The sequence below is a fragment of the Oncorhynchus kisutch genome, linkage group LG27 (assembly GCF_002021735.2).
Source record: "Oncorhynchus kisutch isolate 150728-3 linkage group LG27, Okis_V2, whole genome shotgun sequence".
In the NCBI taxonomy this organism is placed as follows: domain Eukaryota; kingdom Metazoa; phylum Chordata; class Actinopteri; order Salmoniformes; family Salmonidae; genus Oncorhynchus; species Oncorhynchus kisutch.
The window spans coordinates 9,082,641-9,100,144 of record NC_034200.2 but is presented as its reverse complement, the minus strand read 5'-3'; the positions used below and the strand labels follow the sequence as shown (position 1 = coordinate 9,100,144).

Genomic DNA, 17,504 nt, shown 5'->3' with positions numbered 1-17,504 from the left:
TGTTTCTAAAAAAACATGTATTTGCTTTGTTGTTATGGGGTATTGTGTGTAGATTTATGAGGGACAAAAAGTAATTTAATCCATTTTAGAATAAGGCTGTAACAACAAAATGTGGAAAAGGTGAAGGAGTCTGAATACTTTCGGGATGCACATGAGAGAAACGAGGAGGGAGGATGACAGGACAAAAAGGGATTCTTTAGTTTTCCACGTTCAGTTCCCCTGTCCTGACATTTTTATGTCAAGCTGGTTTGACTGTGGTCTTTCAGTTTGTCATACTTCCCAATCTTCCCAATCCAGCCTTTTTGTGTTTGTTTGTTTTGTGTCATATTTTACTCTGCAAAGGGATACTATAGTGTGAATAACCCTAGTGTCTGCAGAGAAAGATATGTACACATACACTTATATGACTTATACAAAAAAGCTATTAAACACTAATCCAAGTATTTTTGCCATAAAGAACATGATGTAGGAGAAATTATAGGTGCCAGATTGGTAGACACAGAACAATATTTCATCATACACACAGAACTATGGGTAGTGTAGTACAGCATTATGGACATGTAACCAGAGTGTAAGCAAGGTAATTCCACATGGAGAACATGGTAATTCCACATGGAGAACATGGTAATTCCACATGGAGAACATGGTAATTCCACATGGAGAACATGGTAATTCCACATGGAGAACATGGTAATTCCACATGGAGAACATGGTAATTCCACATGGAGAACATGGTAATAACACATCCCTCACCTGCTTCTTGCATCCTTTTTGTTTTTCTCCATAACCGTCAACAGCCTTGTGATATGTATGTGATACCTTTTCATTGTATGTCTCTTAGACAACTTACGGTCACTACACCGTTACAGCAGTCTTTCCCAAATGGTGGATCAGGACCCACTGGTGTGTCACAGCCAGTCCTTTTGGGGTCACAGAAACTGACTAGAGACGGCTGTGAATAGAAACATGGTTTTGTTCATTTAAGGGGGTCAAAGAGTAAACAACTTTGAGAACCTCTGCATTATAGTCCCTTGAAGACACTGAAGATCCCTCTCTGCATCTCTACGGCCCCACTCGCTTTCCCTGCAGTGTCTACACACACACACACGCACGCACACACACACACACACGCGCGCGTGCGCACACACACACACACACATCCGTTCATCATCTCCTGAGGAGGTGTAGTGAGGCATATGGTCCAAGAGTCAAAGTTTGTCAAGAGTCTTCATAACTCAAAAGTGGTGTACATTTTCGACAACCATCTGTTGTGTAGGTCCTGCCATACGCATTTGGAGAAGTCTGCAGGCCAATCCTCCTCATTAATTTGGGTTTGAGGCCTACAGAATTTCCCCTAATGTACGACGTGAGATCCACACAACATATGGTGTGCAATATGGACTCAGTTTGACATTACACCACTTTTGACATGTGAAATTACCAAACAAACTTTGGTTTTTGGGGTGAACCTTTTAAGTGTTTCTCAGATTAGTGATGATGGACAGACATCTCTCCTCCTAATTTTGGGCATGGTAGAGGGACACTGAAAGCACACTTTAGATTAGGAGTAGCTAAATCTTTGTAACCACGCAAGTTTAGCATGGAGTAGTCAAATAATCATGTGCAGGGCTTGTCCACCCTAGTTTCCTGTATAGCTTACCATTGTTAACCACTCCCATTTATGTTGTTATCTGTCTCTGTGCGCTTCTTTCAATCTGTGTGTGTGTGTGTGTGTGTGTGTGTGTGTGTGTGTGTGTGTGTGTGTGTGTGTGTGTGTGTGTGTGTGTGTGTGTGTGTGTGTGTGTGTGTGTGTGTGTGTGTGTGTGTGTGTGTGTGTGTGTGTGTGTGTGTGTGTGAACATGTTTTGTTAAAAAGAAAAATGCTATAGAAACCTCTTTGCAATAAGGAATTGAGACCCAAAAGTTCACCAACACATTTTATACTCTTCCCGTGTAGGCGTCACCTGCCCAGCTATACAGGTTCTGGGCCTGACCCTACTCTCTGATCCTAGGCAATTTCCTCTTATCTGATTAGGTCAACCTTTCTAAATTAGCACATTCAGTTTCATGGCCTGAACTCCATTAATACTCACAGTAATCATTCACTAAACAGGATACAAACAAACTACAGTTTAACTTGAAACATGTTACATTTTGACAGAATCCATCAGTTGGATTTCATCTGTGTGAGCCTATGAGTGTGTGTGTGTGTGTGTCTGCGTTTCAGGATCTGTTGTTTCAAAGAGAGTGCTGTCGAGTACTCTCTATCTTCCTCCCTTTCTCCTTCTTTTTTCTCTTTCCCCTGCTCTGCTGCTTGGTTGTTGCACAGATAAGTTATGCCTGTTTTGCGCCGAGCTCTGCTTTGTTCCATGGGGACGGGAGAGGGAGGGAGAGAACGAGAGAGGGAAAGGGAGAGGGAGGAGGGACGTGAGAGAGAGTTCTGCCTCGTTTGCCTTTCATGTGTCTGCAGGAGAGAGAAGCAAAGAGGTCAGCTGCAGCTAGCAGAGCAGCGAGAGAGCGGGCTCAATAAACACAAACAGGAATGTACGCAGGAACGTACACACATACATTCCCTAACAAGAAAACTCCCCATAGTTTCCAGAGTGTTACTGTAACTTCAGCCTCTCTAGATTAGTTGTTGTCCAGGTGTAGATACACTACTCCTGTGGAGGAGTCTCTCTCTCGCTATCTATCTCTCTCTATCTCTCTCTCTCTCTCTTTCCCTCTCTCATGTCTCTCTCTCTCTCCCTTTCTCTCTCTCCCTCTCCCCCTCTCTCTTTCTCTTTGTCTCTATCTATCTCTCTCTATCTCTCTCTCTCTCTCTCTCTCATGTCTCTCTCTCTGTCCCTTTCTCTCTCTCCCTCTCCCCCTCTCTCTTTCTCTTTGTATCTATCTCTCTCTCTCTCTTTCTCTTTGTCTCTATCTCTCTCCCACATACACACAGTGTCTGGATCGATCGCACCTCTCCTGCGCTGTCTTACTGTATGTCCGTCTGTCTCTACGCTGTTAAAATGAAGTGCTTTGTAACACTAAAACTAGTGGCAACTGAGTTGCCACCACCTTAAAGGAGATGAAACCTTACCTTTGCTGCAGTATTGAAACACATAGTTATGAGGGTATTGGGACAGATTGAAGGTTTATTGAAACATTCATCCCGGGGTGTTCTGAAACATGACATGGTGTGTTGGAACGCCACATAATGAAGTTGTGCGACACCTGGCCTGAGCCTGGGAGCGTTAACCCGGAAAAGGTTGAAAACACTGTTACCTTCTCTTTTGGTGTCCTTTCCTCTTTCTCTAAAGCTCTTAAACACTATGATGGTTTTTCGAACCCTGTTTAGTGCAGAATTAGATCCCTTCTCTTTTTGTATATTCCCTGCTATTATATGGTGTGTTTATAAACTCCTCTTAATTCCTTTTTTAGTTATGAGTAGTATTATGCTTAAACAGAGGACACGAGAAAATATTGTTTTGTGAAAATATAAATGAATATGTTTGTTCAGGATAATAATTCATGAGTACAAGATTACTTTTTCAAGACATGATTTTGAAGCTTCAAATGTTCACATTTTCTTTGCAAATTATCAAATGACGACAACACATGAGTAGTTCTTTCATACTTTTATATTGATAAAGTAAGACAATTCAAAGATCTGTGAGGTATTAATCATATTAATATTTTCCAAAATCTACGGAAATATTTCTAATTTATGGGTTAAAATAATGGCAATGACTGCTAATGTTAGCAGTAGCACTTATACAACGTTTAGCCCAGGGCTCAATGCGATACATTATCCATTATGCTAATGTCTCTGACCTGAGTCTTTGTATTCAGATGATGATACATGGCATGGAATGTTGTTCAGATGGATTGAATCCCAATACGGGGTGGCAGGTAGACTAGTGGTTAGAGTGTTGGGCCAGTAACCGAAAAAGTTGAGAGATCGGAATACCTGAGCTGACAATGTAAAAATCTGTCATTCTGCCCCCTGAACAAGGCAGTTAACCTGCTGTTCCAAGGCCGTCATTGTAAATAAGAATTTGTTCTTAACTGACTTGCCTAGTTAAATGAAGGTGTAAATCCGATGATATGACTCACAGTTGGCATAATTCTTGTTAGGATTGGCCAGCCAGTGGGTAACTTAGTATGTATGTTTGTTTTTCTGCAGGGAGACAAAGAAATAGAACTATTAACAAGAAATAATGATATGCATAATTAAGTTAGCACATTCTACAATATTGTTACAATATAAATATACAATTATTAAACATATCAATTGCAATATGCAAAATACTTATGTGATTAAGTTATGCAAATATAGCAACAAGATATAAATATGAAAAAGTGGGATGCAATAACATGTGGTGTGGACCCTGGTTGCTTCTGTGTGTTGCTCTCCATGTGTATCTGTTAGATGACTAATGTGATGTAGTTGTTGAGTGGCTTCACTGCAAGTATATTGTGTTAAAAAAAAAATGTAAGTGGTGTGGAAGGTCAAAACTAGAGCAGGCTAAATTGGCAGTGACTATGCATGTAGCATCAAGAAAACATATCAATGAATCAAAGTGGCTGTTTGACTTGGACTATTAGCATTTAGCATCTGAAATGCTACAATGTGATAACATTTTGTACGCACGTTTTCTTTGACATATACTTTCTTGGATTGTTTTGTAGAGTTTCATCTGAACGTTTGGTGTGCTCTCACCTATCTGGGTTCGTGAAGACCTGAAACATGCCTGCTTTTCTTTTACTTGACCATAGAGTTTCCTAGAGGACACACCTGCCACCAATGCCCTCTCTCCACCTGAATTCTGAACAGTTTGGCCACACAATATTTGTAGTTCACATTTTGACTTTAAACATCTGTCTTCTGATATGGTTGGCTGTGTGCTTCAGTGGGTAAAATTCAAAAGAAATGTGTCATCTTACTACCCCAGCAGTCGGGGGTTTAAGTCACACTTTCATCTGTCTCCTCCTGTTTCTAATCTGTCTAAATAAAGGACAGAAACAAATAAAGGTGGGATTTCACTGAAAAATATTCTCCCTAGGCCCTATTCTGAATTGAAATAAGTTTATTTAAATTGAACTTAAAAAAATGTTGACTTGAGTCCATGTTAACTCTACCTAACTTGACAAGCAGAAGACCAGGTTTCACCTCGACCTTCTCACAAGAATACCAGTGATGAATGCCCACTTTCCACATGTTACCTCATGCTACAACTGCTATAACTTACATATCCTAAAAGTTGGCGCAGACAGAGAGGGCTGCCTCGCTTCTAGTTCTTAGGAAACTTTGCAGTTTTTTGTTATTTCTTATTACATTGTTAGCCCAGAAAATGTTATGTGTTATTACATACAGCCGGGAAGAACTATTGGATATCAGAGCGGCGGTAACTCACCAGCACTATGACCAAGAATACGACATTCCTGAAGCAGATCCTTTGTTCGCACCACCCATGGCAATTGAACTGATTCCAGAGGCAGACCCAAAACAACGCCTGCAAAAAAGAGGGACTCGAAGTGGTCTTCTAGTCCGACTTAGGAGGCGCGCACACCACCCACTGCTTCCGAGTATATTACTCACTATTGTTCAGTCCCTGGATAACAAAGTTGACGAGATCAGGGCAAAGATTTATTTCCAGAGAGACCTCAGGGATTGTAACATACTCTGTTTCACAACATGGCTCTCTCGGGATATACTGTCAGAGTCGGTCCAGCCATGTGTATTCTCAGTTCATTGCGCCGACAGAAGAAGGGCGGGGGTGTATGTTTCATGATTAAAGACTCATGGTTTAATTGTAATTAGATACAGGAACTCAATTCCTTTTGTTCCCCCGACCTAGAATTCCTCACAATCAAATGCCAACCGTATTATCTCCCAAGAGAATTCTCTTCGGTTATTGTCACAGCCTCGTATATCCCCCCTCAAGCCGATACCACGACGGCCCTCAAGGAACTTCACTGGACTTTATGCAAACTGGAAACCATATATCCTGAGGATGCATTTATTGTAGCTGGGGATTTTAACAAAGCAAAAAGGAGGAGAGGAAAAGAGGAAAAGGCTACCTAAATTCTATCAGCATATTGACTGTAGTACTCGCGCTGGAAAAACACTCAACCATTGTTATTCCAACTTCCGGGATGCATACAAGGACCTCCCCCACCCTTCTTTCGGCAAATCTGACCACGACTACATTTTGCCCCTCCCTTCCTATAGGCAGAAACTCAAACAGGAAGTACCTGTGCTAAGAACTACTCAATACTGGTCTGACAAATCGGAATCCACACTTCAAGATGGTTTTGATCACGCAGACTGGGATATGTTCCGGGTAGCTTCCAAGAATAATATTGACGTGTATACTGAGACGGTTACTAATTTCATCAAGAAGTGTATAGGAGATGTTGTACCCACTGTGACTATTAAAACCTACCCTAACCAGAAACCGTGGATAGATGGCAGCATTTGTGCAAAACTAAAAGTGCGAACCATCACATTTAACCATGGCAAGCTGACTGAGAATATGGCAGAATACAAACAGAGTAGTCATTCCCTCCGCAAGGCAGTCAAACAGGCAAAACATCAGTATAGAGACAAAGTGGAGTCGCAATTCAATGGCTCAGACACGAGACGTATGTGGCAGGGTCCACAGACAATCATGGGCTACAAAAGGAAAACCAGCCACATCGGGGACACAGACGTCTTGCTTCCAGACAAGCTAAACACATTCTTTGCCTGCTTTGATGATAACACAGTGCCACCGACACATGTTAACCCTCGCAAGGCTGTCGGTGCAGATGGCATCCCTAGCCGTGTCCTCAGAGCATGAGCCGACCAGCTGGCTGGTATGTTTACGGACATATTCAATCTTTCCCTATCCCAATCTGCTGTCCCCACATGCTTAAGGATGGCCACCATTGTTCCTGTACCCAAGAATGCAAAGGTAACTGAACTAAATGACTATCGCCCCAGCACTCACTTCTGTTATCATGAAGTGATTTAAGAGACTAGTCAAGGATCGTATCACCTCCACCTTACCTGTCAAACTAGTCCCAATTCAATTTGCTTACCGCCCCAATAGGTCCACAGACGATGCAATCGCCATCACACTGCACACTGCGCTATCCCATCTGGACAAGAGGAATACCTATATAAGAATGCTGTTCATTGACTATAGCTCAGCATTCAACTCCATAGTACTCTCCAAGATCATCATTAAGATCAAGGCCCTGGGTCTGAACCCTGCCCTGTGCAATTGGGTCCTGGACTTCCTGACGGGCCGCCCCCAGGTGGTGAAGGTGGAAAACAACATCTCCACTTCGCTGATCTTCAACACTGGGGCCCCACAAGGGTGCATGCTCAGCCCCCTCCTGTACTCCCTGTTCACCCATGACTGCGTGGCCATGCACGCCTCCAACTCAATTATCAAGTTTGCAGACGACACAACAGTAGTAGGTTTGATTACCAACAACGACGAGACAGCCTACAGGGGAGGAGGTGAAGGCTCTGGGAGTGTGGTGTCAGGAAAATAACCTCTCACTAAACGTCAACAAAACAAAGGAGATGATCGTGGAGATGATCGCCTCTTCAACCTCAGGATGCTGAGGAAATTTGACTTGTTGCCTAAAACCCTCACAAACCTTTACAGATGCACAATTGAGAGCATCCTGTCGGGATGCGTCTCCGCCTGGTAAGGCAACTGCACCGCCCACAACCGCAGGGCTCTCCAGAGGGTGGTGCGGCCTGCACAAAGCATTACCAGGGGCAAACTACCTGCCCTCAAGGACACCTACAGCACCTGATGTCAAAGGAAGGCCAAAAATATCATCAAGAATAACAACCACCGGTTGCCCCTAAGTGACCGCTAATGTCACTTATGCCTGGAACCGCCCCTGCACTGCCCAGAAGAAAAATATATAATTTAAGTATTCCGTCCTCTGAGCCATGTTGTTGAACAGCATATCTGCAAATGTGTCTCAGTGACTCACCTAGTTCCTTGTTTTCTTCCCCTCTCTACACGGATACACAGTTACAGGTCTTAAACAGAAATACCCACCCTACCATATCCACACTGTTATTGTCTGTAGTACGCTTTTCCGTCACACTGCTATGCCTTTGTGAGTCTGAAGTGTGTGTGTGTGTGTGTATGTGTGTGTGTGTGTGTGTGTGTGTGTGTGTGTGTGTGTGTGTGTGTGTGTGTGTGTGTGTGTGTGTGTGTGTGTGTGTGTGTGTGTGTGTGTGTGCGTGCGCGTGCGTGCTTGTTTCTGAGAGAGTTGTTTTGTCGTTGTCTTGTTTCATTTTCCCCCACTGTGCGGTAGATTTAAGTAATCCCCTGCTTTTGTGGCCCCTCCTCTGTCTCCATGTCTAAAACACTTCTTCTGATAAGGTGTGTGTGTCCGGTGGGGGTGGTTGGCGTGTGCGTGCAAATGTATTTGCTTGTGCACACTGGTTCCGCCTCTAGCCCCATTTCAAACACACACAGTTTGTGATAAAGGCCTTGTAAGCATTGTGAAGGGTTTACAGCAGAACATGCTCCAGGAGAAAACGAATGGAATAATAATAATAATGTGCCTTAATAACATGGTTTAGGAGCCTGGGATAATAATGTACAGTGCTGCTATACACCTCAGTGAATTGTGCAGAGAAACAGAGGGGGGGAGAAGGCTGAATGGGGATTTAAAGTGTTGCCATGTTGAGTCCTCTGTTTGACTTCAGATATGCTCCAGGGACTCCTATAGTGCATCGTTAACTACTCTCATTTAGCTTGCTGTGGGGAACATGGATTTTTCATGGCAGAAATGAACCAGTAATGGAAAATCCCTCATTTTAAATGGTAGTTTTAATCAGTTTTAGGTGATGCATGAGGGTTGATGAGTAAAAATACATTTCATTTATGAACGTATCAATAATTAACCCATTGTAAATCTCTTTTTCCTCTCTCTCTCTCTCTCTCTCTCTCTCTCTCTCTCTCTCTCTCTCTCTCTCTCTCTCTCTCTCTCTCTCTCTCTCTCTCTCTCTCTCTCTCTCTCTCTCTCTCTTTCTCTCTCCCCCATCTATCTCTATCTGTGTCTCTCTCTAAATCGATCTATCTCTCTCTCTCTCATTGTCTTTCAGGTGCCCTGCAGATAGAGAACAGTGAAGAGACCGACCAGGGGAAATATGAGTGTGTGGCAACTAACTCTCAGGGCGTACGCTACTCTTCCCCAGCCAACCTGTATGTGCGAGGTAGGAACTGACCCCGGGTGTAAGACCTCTCACACACATGCGTTATAACACACACACCACTATAACAAACACACATGTAACAGCCATCACTATTATACTATACATGTAGCAAGGTGTTAAGTGCTAGTTTGTTTACATGTTGTTTTGTTATTTATTTTCTTCCTGTTGGCATCTACTAACCAAACACAAACAAACCTAACCACCAAGTCAAACACCAGTTTGTGACCTAAGATTGGTAATCTTCAAGACTAAACTGGGTTTTTACCAGTGTTGCGTCAAGGTGCTCTATTTTATAATAACTGCCACTGAATGGACGTAGACGAAGAGGGATGGGCCAATGACGTCATACATGTCCAGATTCTTCAGGAAGTATTATTGCACTGTGCAGTTCGAGGGCCTTTGCTACAGTATGACATCACTATTGTCCTATCCCTCTTTATTTTATTGTAAATTGAGGGCCACAGGGTTTATGCTTCTATCTTCCACTTCAATGGACTGATTTGCTAGGGAATACACTGGTTTCTCAAGTCTAAATCAGATATGAAAAAGAAAGAATGCAGACACTGTGGCCCTCCAGAAGTTTAAGACCCTTATTCTAGGTTCCTCGACTGGGGTAAGGGAGACCGGGATCTCTGGATTCAGTTTCATGGGTTCTAGACTCGCTGTTCTAAGCTCTTGGGCCCTTGAATTCGAAGTTCCTGATTCTTCATTTTAAGTGGGTTCTGTGGTTCTGTGAGAACAAGTGTGTATGTGCGTGTGTGTTTACATGTGTGTGTGTGTGTGTGTGTGTGTGTGTGTGTGTGTGTGTGTGTGTGTGTGTGTGTGTGTGTGTGTGTGTGTGTGTGTGTGTGGCTTTGAGCTGGCCATTTTTACTCTCTCTGTGTTTCCCCGTTCTCTCTCTCCCCCTCACGTCATTGTGTTCTACATCAACCCCCTTACATCCCCCAGAGCTACGAGAAGGTTGGTGCGTCCTTTATTTTCTTTCGTTACTTCCTTTTTATAACAAATTTACTCCTAAAGTTAGGAGAATTCCTAAAGTAAGGAGAGAGAAAACGGTCTGAAACAGTCTAGGACAGAGGTATGAATAACCCTCATGTTTAATTGGTTTTGATTTGATGAACACATTTCTTTGACTGAATACGTTTCACTGAGCTCTAATGAGGCTACCTGCCTACACAGTCGTTTGCATTGATTGCATTGTGAGGCCTTGTTTGCAGACCTTTGTTATTGCTTTCACTCCGTGCCCGACATTCTCTGCATGGAAAGTTTCTTGTTGCCATGGAGACCCAGGAATTGGAAATTAAAAGGAGGCTATCTACGCATGGAGGGAGAGCGGTTGGCAGCGCTTGCATGCCTTGTATCCTGACCGTGTAACTCTGTATGTGCGCGGCTCCGTTTGTTTGTAGTGTGCGCGTGCGTGCGTGCGTGCTTGTGTGTGTGTTGAATCGATTGATCTCAGTATTGTCTTGTCCCTTGTCTTGTATTGGTCGTGCTGTACTGTTCTGTCTGTGTGGGCCTGTGTTATGTCACTGCCGTGCTTCTGCACTTGCGGCATCTTGTGTGTCACATTGCCAGTGTGTGTCTCTGTCTCTGTGTGTCCTCTTGGTCTGCTACTGTTTGTTTGCCTACTGTTTTCTGATTGGTTGAGTGGTCTTCATATCCCCCTAGGGAAAATAAAGCAGTCAAATCATGCTTTATTTAAGTGGCATTTAAAGAGCCACAGAAGTAACTTGTCATTTTTTCACTGCTGGTGAGACAGGTTGACACAACACAACCAGAGGCCAACGCACAGTACTTCTTTATGTACACTATCTGTGTTTATATGCAGGTAAACAAAATGAAAAATAGTATTTCATTGCACAAAACGTCAACGTCCATGCCCAGTATAGTGTTATTCACAAAGAGATCCTATGTAATCATATGGTTATTCAGCTGCTACACAGCGCATTGCTGTGCTTATGAAACTATACGATGACCTCCATTGATCAGCAGTTGAAATGAAAGATTTACCCACCTCTATATTGATATATATATATATATATATATATATATATATATATATTCAAACAATGCACACATTAATGAAACACCTCTCCACTTCTATATTAGATGAGGCAGGATTAACTTGTGAAAATGCCAACTGGGCTTTAGTGTGCTGTGCTACTGAAATGAAACAGTATCCCAGCTCCCAGTCACCGCCTGCTATGGTCTCACAACCTGATCAACTGTTCCCTGTAGAAAAGCCTGTTATTGATGCTGGAGGGGAAATAGAATACATCATTGCATTACAGCGAACGCCTTGGACTATATAGTAGGCTACGTTATTAACAAAACCGGGAGCTTCTAGGAGATATGCTTCTCCATCAACATTCTGACCAGAAATACATCCTTTATCTGAATACTTGAACTGTATATTCCATCATATTAAATACTACATTGTTTTAGTGATGCTACATCCACATAGACGTCTGTAGGTGTTTATGATGCATGTTACTGAAGCCCCCTATCCACGGTGACATAATGGACTAGGTTAATCATTTGTGGCTGTCCTAATCTCAGATGCTCTCTGTTCAGCATGCGCTTGAATATTGTACTGCCTTCTTGTATTAATACCTGCAGTGCTGGATGTAGCCTACTGTCAATATCAATGTGCTCTTCTTCAGATTGAATTGGACACATTGTAAACCAGTCTCCAAACTTTAAGAGAACTTCTAGGCAAAATGCAGTAGTTAGATAAGTACACTACACATAAATAGGCAACATTACACATACTTTGTGTCATTTTGTCTTTGTCCAAATAAAAGATCAGGCTGAATTGCATGGATAGTTGCTCTTATCTGCTGCATGCTGGTCACTCTGTCCCTGTTTGTCTCTGTCTCGTTCTTGCATGCCCTGCCTGCTTTTTGATTTGATATCGGTTATAACAGTTGAAATTGTTTTGTCTCTTTTTTATATATACTTTTTTTCAAATGTCTCTTTTTTCATCTTGAACTTTGGTGTCCAATTCTGGGTATCTGTTGGTATGCTAGGATCACTCCAAATGTATGGCACTGTTATGGAGAAATGGGGTCATGTCCACTGAACTATTGAATCATTTGAAGATGCCAAAATGTTCATTCGTATTTGGTTTTGATGAATAGTTTGTTTGCGTTCTATCTGTGGAAGACTAGAAATACTGTGAAATTCATAGAACCTAGAGAAGATATTTCAACACTAAGTGAAGTGTAGTGATGGATCTAAAAATGGCTATTTTACATTAAATGGATCGGCTGAGAATCATTTGGGCGAAGACTGAGGTCAGTGATTCTATAAAGGCTGTTTCCCCCTGTTTTACTCCCACTGAGTGAGTGGAGATTCCTGTATTGTGAGTCAAACACATGATTCAAACAGCTGATACCGTGTTGAGTCTTGATGCTAGCCAATATTTATACTGTTTGTCTGTCTGTCTGCCCTCACCTTGCATCCACTCCTGCCCATCTAGAGTCGTTGGTCTGTCTGTCTGATTGTCTATCTGTCTATTTTGTACGTCAGCCCTCTGTGTTGCAGCTTTGGGGTACCTAGTTTTCTGTTCCTATGACATCCACCAATAAAAGCCTGATTTTGAAGAACCAAACAGCAGTTTCAAGAGCACCATGTGTTTTCTCTTCCCCCCGCCCCCCTCCCCATCCTCCTTTCTTCTCCTCTTCCCCCTCTGTCCTTTTCCCCCTTTCCTATCCTCTCCTTCCCCTCTTACCCTCTCTGTCCCCATCCCTCTCTTCTAATCAACCGCCCTTCTTTCTCTCTCTTCTGCATTCTGACATTTCCATCTGTACCCTGGTGTGTAGGATCAACAGACAAATGTGCATACTCTTTTTTTGTTAATAAAAGCATGCACATACTATCTCGCTTTCTATTTCTCTCTCTCTCTCTTTCTCTCTCTGTCATGATGGATGCCTTGATGTTTCCTTATTTAACGTGTTCAAAGCGTACCTTGTAATTGCAACGACACCTATTTATATCTCCATCATCCACTCTTTCTTTACGTTGCTTATTTATTTCCAACATTGCTGTGTTCATCTGGTATTCTGGTTGTACAATGAGGCTGTGATTTGCCACATTGATTGTCATTGTCTGGAAGAGGAACCAGACAATACTCTCTCTCTCGCTCTCTCTCTCTCTCTCTCTCTCTCTCTCTCGCTCTTCCCCCTCTCTTCTCCCACGGGTTCTTCATGAGCATAGTTAACTCTTTAAAGTCGTCCAGGAATGCATGTGACCCATGAGCTCTATCTCTCTATGCATCTTATATAAGATAAGACCTGACAGATAGCTAGTAGATTCAGATTCAGCACAATTACAGTTAACAGGAGCACTCTGTGCATGTTGTCTGGCTGATAGCAGGTTTTATTGATTGGCTCGGCCAGTATCTAAAGGGCCCTCATCTGCAGTGGAGAACTTACCCTGGAGGCACAGAAGTCTCTTTGAAGTTTCTCACTCAAGTTTCTGGCGAAGTTTCTCTTTTTCAGTCAGTAGCCTTGAGCTTCACTGCAGGGGGAGTTCAGCTGTAGTTTAGATCTTCACATCAGTTTGATTTTGCTCATCTTATCTCTTCAGAGAAAATGGCAATGGTATTTTGTGCAGCCCAGAGCTCCAAAATTTGTATTGTAGATCTTGTTTTGTAACAGGGATTGGGGAAGAGGGCGTTTTCTAGTTTGGCATCTACAGTGATGTGTCCAGAATAGCAAATTATGTCTTGTGAAATATACAATGGGTTGTTGCACAGTGGCTAAGACATAAGAATCGTACAATAGATTTCATGTGCAGGGTGAAATGTAACTTGAGATAGTCAGCAGTCTCTCAACATGGAATCTGTGTATTTCAATTGCAATCATTAGCCTTTTCAAAACTACCAATGTGGTTTTGATTAAACGTGAAATATTCCTTTATAGAACTTCTGTAAAAGCAGTGAAGATCATTCTACCCTTTCTGTTACCCCTCTCTCTCTCTCTCTCTCTCTCTCTCTCTCACTCTCTCTTTCTCTCTCTTTCTGAATCTTTCTTACCCCTCTCTCTCTCGCCCTCTCCTGTCCCTCCCTCTCCCCCTCCTCATTCCCCTCTCCCCATCCTCCCCCTGTCTTTCCCCTCTCCTCCTCTCCCAGTGCGTCGCGTGCCCCCTCGTTTCTCCATCCTGCCCGCCAACCATGAGATCATGCCTGGCGGCAGCGTCAACATCACCTGTGTGGCAGTGGGCTCGCCCATGCCCTATGTCAAATGGATGCTGGGTATTGAGGACCTGACCCCGGAAGACGAGATGCCGGTGGGACGCAATGTTTTGGAGCTCAACGGAGTGAGAGAGTCGGCCAACTACACCTGCGTGGCCATGAGCAGTCTGGGGATTATAGAGGCCACCGCACAGGTGTCAGTTAAGAGTAAGGGACATCCTTTAGTTTTCTAACTGTGCTTCCACTGTGTCCCACTCGCTGGATTTCTTCTCTCCCATTAAAACATAAAAGCCCCTAACAGCCACATTAAACATTTATATTAAATAGTTAGGGCCACCTATGATCTCGCAGGTGTCCGCCAAGAGTAAGGGACACTAGTCTCCCCCTATCTACCTTAAGGCATTATTAAAGACAGTTAAAAAAATATCTGCTTCTACCGTCACAGCTCTTCCCAAGCCTCCCGGTACCCCCATCGTCACAGAGACGACCGCCACCAGCGTTACCATCACCTGGGACTCCGGTAACCCCGACCCAGTGTCCTATTACATCATCCAGTACCGGGCCAAGACACCGGACAGCAAGTATGAGGCGGTGGACGGTATCACCACCACCAGGTACAGCATCGGAGGGCTCTACCCCAACACGGAGTACGAAGTTAGGGTGTCGGCCTTCAACAGCATTGGCCAGGGCCCCTCATCCACCCGGGTAGAGGCCAGGACAGGGGAACAGGCCCCGGCTAGCCCCCCCAGGAACGTCCAGGCCAGGATCATCTCCCAGAACACTGTCATGGTCCGCTGGGAAGAACCGGAGGAGCCCAACGGACAGGTAAAATACAATTGAAATGAGTGAATGAATCTGTTGTTTTATTAAGAGAATAAGTAGCAGGGATAATTCACAGTAATCCACTTCTCAAACAATAATGAACGTCTCAGAACACTGAGGTGCAATAGGCAATAGTTAGCTAGATAAACATCTATTCCCTGGGCAGTCTAAAAATAACAAGCTGAATAATGGAATCAACATAAACAACAATAATCACAATAACAAGATGAGGGCAATGCATCATAAACAGATAATACAAATGATGCGACATACATATTACAGTTTAAATCACACACTATAATGGTTAGGCTTTAGGTAGAGGTCAGTTGAAAGGTCATCTAGTTATTAAATTATAACGGTCATGTCAACCTTGAAGCTAATGCAATGTTTATCTAGCTCAGCTAGCAACATAGGTCCAATATAATGGAATGTGGATTGATGTCACAATATATAATAGCTTCCAAACACAAACAAACAAACATGGACCAGACATGAGAGGTTAACTAACACTTTTTCTTTCTTTCTTTCTTTCTTTCTTTCTTTCTTTCTTTCTTTCTTTCTTTCTTTCTTTCTTTCTTTCTTTCTTTCTTTCTTTCTTTCTTTCTTTCTTTCTCTCTCTTTCTCTCTCTCTCTCTATCTCTCTCTCTCTTTGTCACTCTCTCTCTCCTACCCTCCCTCACTCTCTCCATCTAGGTGAAAGGTTACCGGGTGTACTACACCATGGACCCATCTCAGCCCATGAGTCTGTGGCAGATCCATAACGTCCAGGACAGCACCATCACCACCATCCAGAGCCTGGTACCCTCTGAGACATACACAGTCAGAGTACTGGCCTTCACCTCTGTGGGAGACGGACCCTTCTCTGACTCCGTTCATGTCAAAGTTCTGCCCGGAGGTGTGTGTGTGTGTGTGTGTGTGTGTGTGTGTGTGTGTGTGTGTGTGTGTGTGTGTGTGTGTGTGTGTGTGTGTGTGTGTGTGTATGTGTGTGTGTGTGTGTGTGTGTGTGTGTGTGTGTGTGTGTGTGTGTGTGTGTGTGTGTGTGTGTGTGTGTGTGTGTGTGTGTGTGTGTGTGTGTGTGTGTGCGTGCATAAGTGCGGGCGTAAATGCGTGTGTACACTATTTTCTGACCTGGGGTTTATGTAATTTTTAAGGTTAGTCACATAAATATTGCGTAGAGTCTTCCATCTTAGTAAGACTGGTCTGTTTAAATAAAGGATTAATTGAACAGTCTAGAAGCTACTAATTGACTGAATGCTAGAGAGGTGAATTCTAACTCTTGTCCTCTCTCCTGTCCTGTCCCCTGTAGTTCCAGGGCAGCCAGGGAAGTTCAAAGTGGGAAAGGTGACAGACACCAGTATACAGCTCACCTGGGAACCGTCCTACATCAAGGAGGGCATCGTCAACTACGAACTGCTCTACAAACCTGTTAAGTTTGGCAGCCTGGTAAGACTTCTTCCATACGAAGTACATTTCATGAACCTTTTACTACAGTGGGCTACATCAGGGTCACACAGAGTTGATTCTTGGTAGTCTTGATCAAGTACACCTCACACACATGGTTATTGGCTTCAAAGAAAGAAGACAACTGTACTAGGGTCAGATATAGAAATGTAATCCATTTGGAGTTTGCATCCCAATATTACACTTGATATAAAACTGAAACTGAAATATAACAACATTGTTTGACATAGAAACACCAGATTCATCTTTGTTAATTATGAAATATATTAATAACATTCCAAAGACTGCAGGAAAGAACTACGATTATTAAATTGATATAATACACACAGATAATCCCTCCCTTTCTTTTTTCTTTCTTTCTTTCTTTCTTTCTTTCTTTCTTTCTTTCTTTCTTTCTTTCTTTCTTTCTTTCTTTCTTTCTTTCTTTCTTTCTTTCTTTCTCTACCCCTTCTCTCTTTATTTTATTCATGTTCTCTCTTCCCCATCTCTCTCTCCAACAGGAGAAGTTGACATTCGGGCCCAGGGCGTCGTACACAGTGGAGGGTCTGAGGGCTAATACAGAGTACTCCTTCTCCCTGGCAGCCATTTCCAACAAAGGCATCGGTGCCTTCACCAATGAGCTGGTCCAGAGGACATCACAAGCCAGTATGTTTTCCTTTGTCACACCTGCAAACACACACTATGTAACGTTAAAGTGTTCTGCTCTCCTGCTGCTTGTAATCCTACACAGCGCCAGAGTCACTGGACCCTGGGAGTCGTCTACACACTTTCTTGTCCTCTCATCCATTCCTTTATCCTGTGC

The 17,504-nt window shown here is 43.1% G+C and overlaps 1 protein-coding gene across 9 annotated transcripts in view; it reads left to right on the top strand.

Annotated features, from left to right (window-relative positions):
* The window catches only part of ptprsb (protein tyrosine phosphatase receptor type Sb), a 101,589-nt gene that overhangs the window by 50,059 nt on the left and 34,026 nt on the right, over window positions 1-17,504 (top strand). For 3 of the 9 annotated variants that reach the window (XM_031806636.1, XM_031806633.1, XM_031806632.1), the window contains exons 7-13: window positions 9,112-9,222; window positions 13,047-13,061; window positions 14,357-14,626; window positions 14,865-15,244; window positions 15,935-16,136; window positions 16,548-16,684; window positions 17,203-17,347. In XM_031806636.1, coding sequence (XP_031662496.1) covers window positions 9,112-9,222; window positions 13,047-13,061; window positions 14,357-14,626; window positions 14,865-15,244; window positions 15,935-16,136; window positions 16,548-16,684; window positions 17,203-17,347 — 1,260 coding nt within the window. Of the gene's footprint in view, window positions 1-9,111; window positions 9,223-10,170; window positions 10,183-13,046; window positions 13,062-14,356; window positions 14,627-14,864; window positions 15,245-15,934; window positions 16,137-16,547; window positions 16,685-17,202; window positions 17,348-17,504 lie in introns of all 9 variants that reach the window. The other 6 variants (XM_031806639.1, XM_031806637.1, XM_031806634.1 and 3 more) reach the window with 2 other exon arrangements.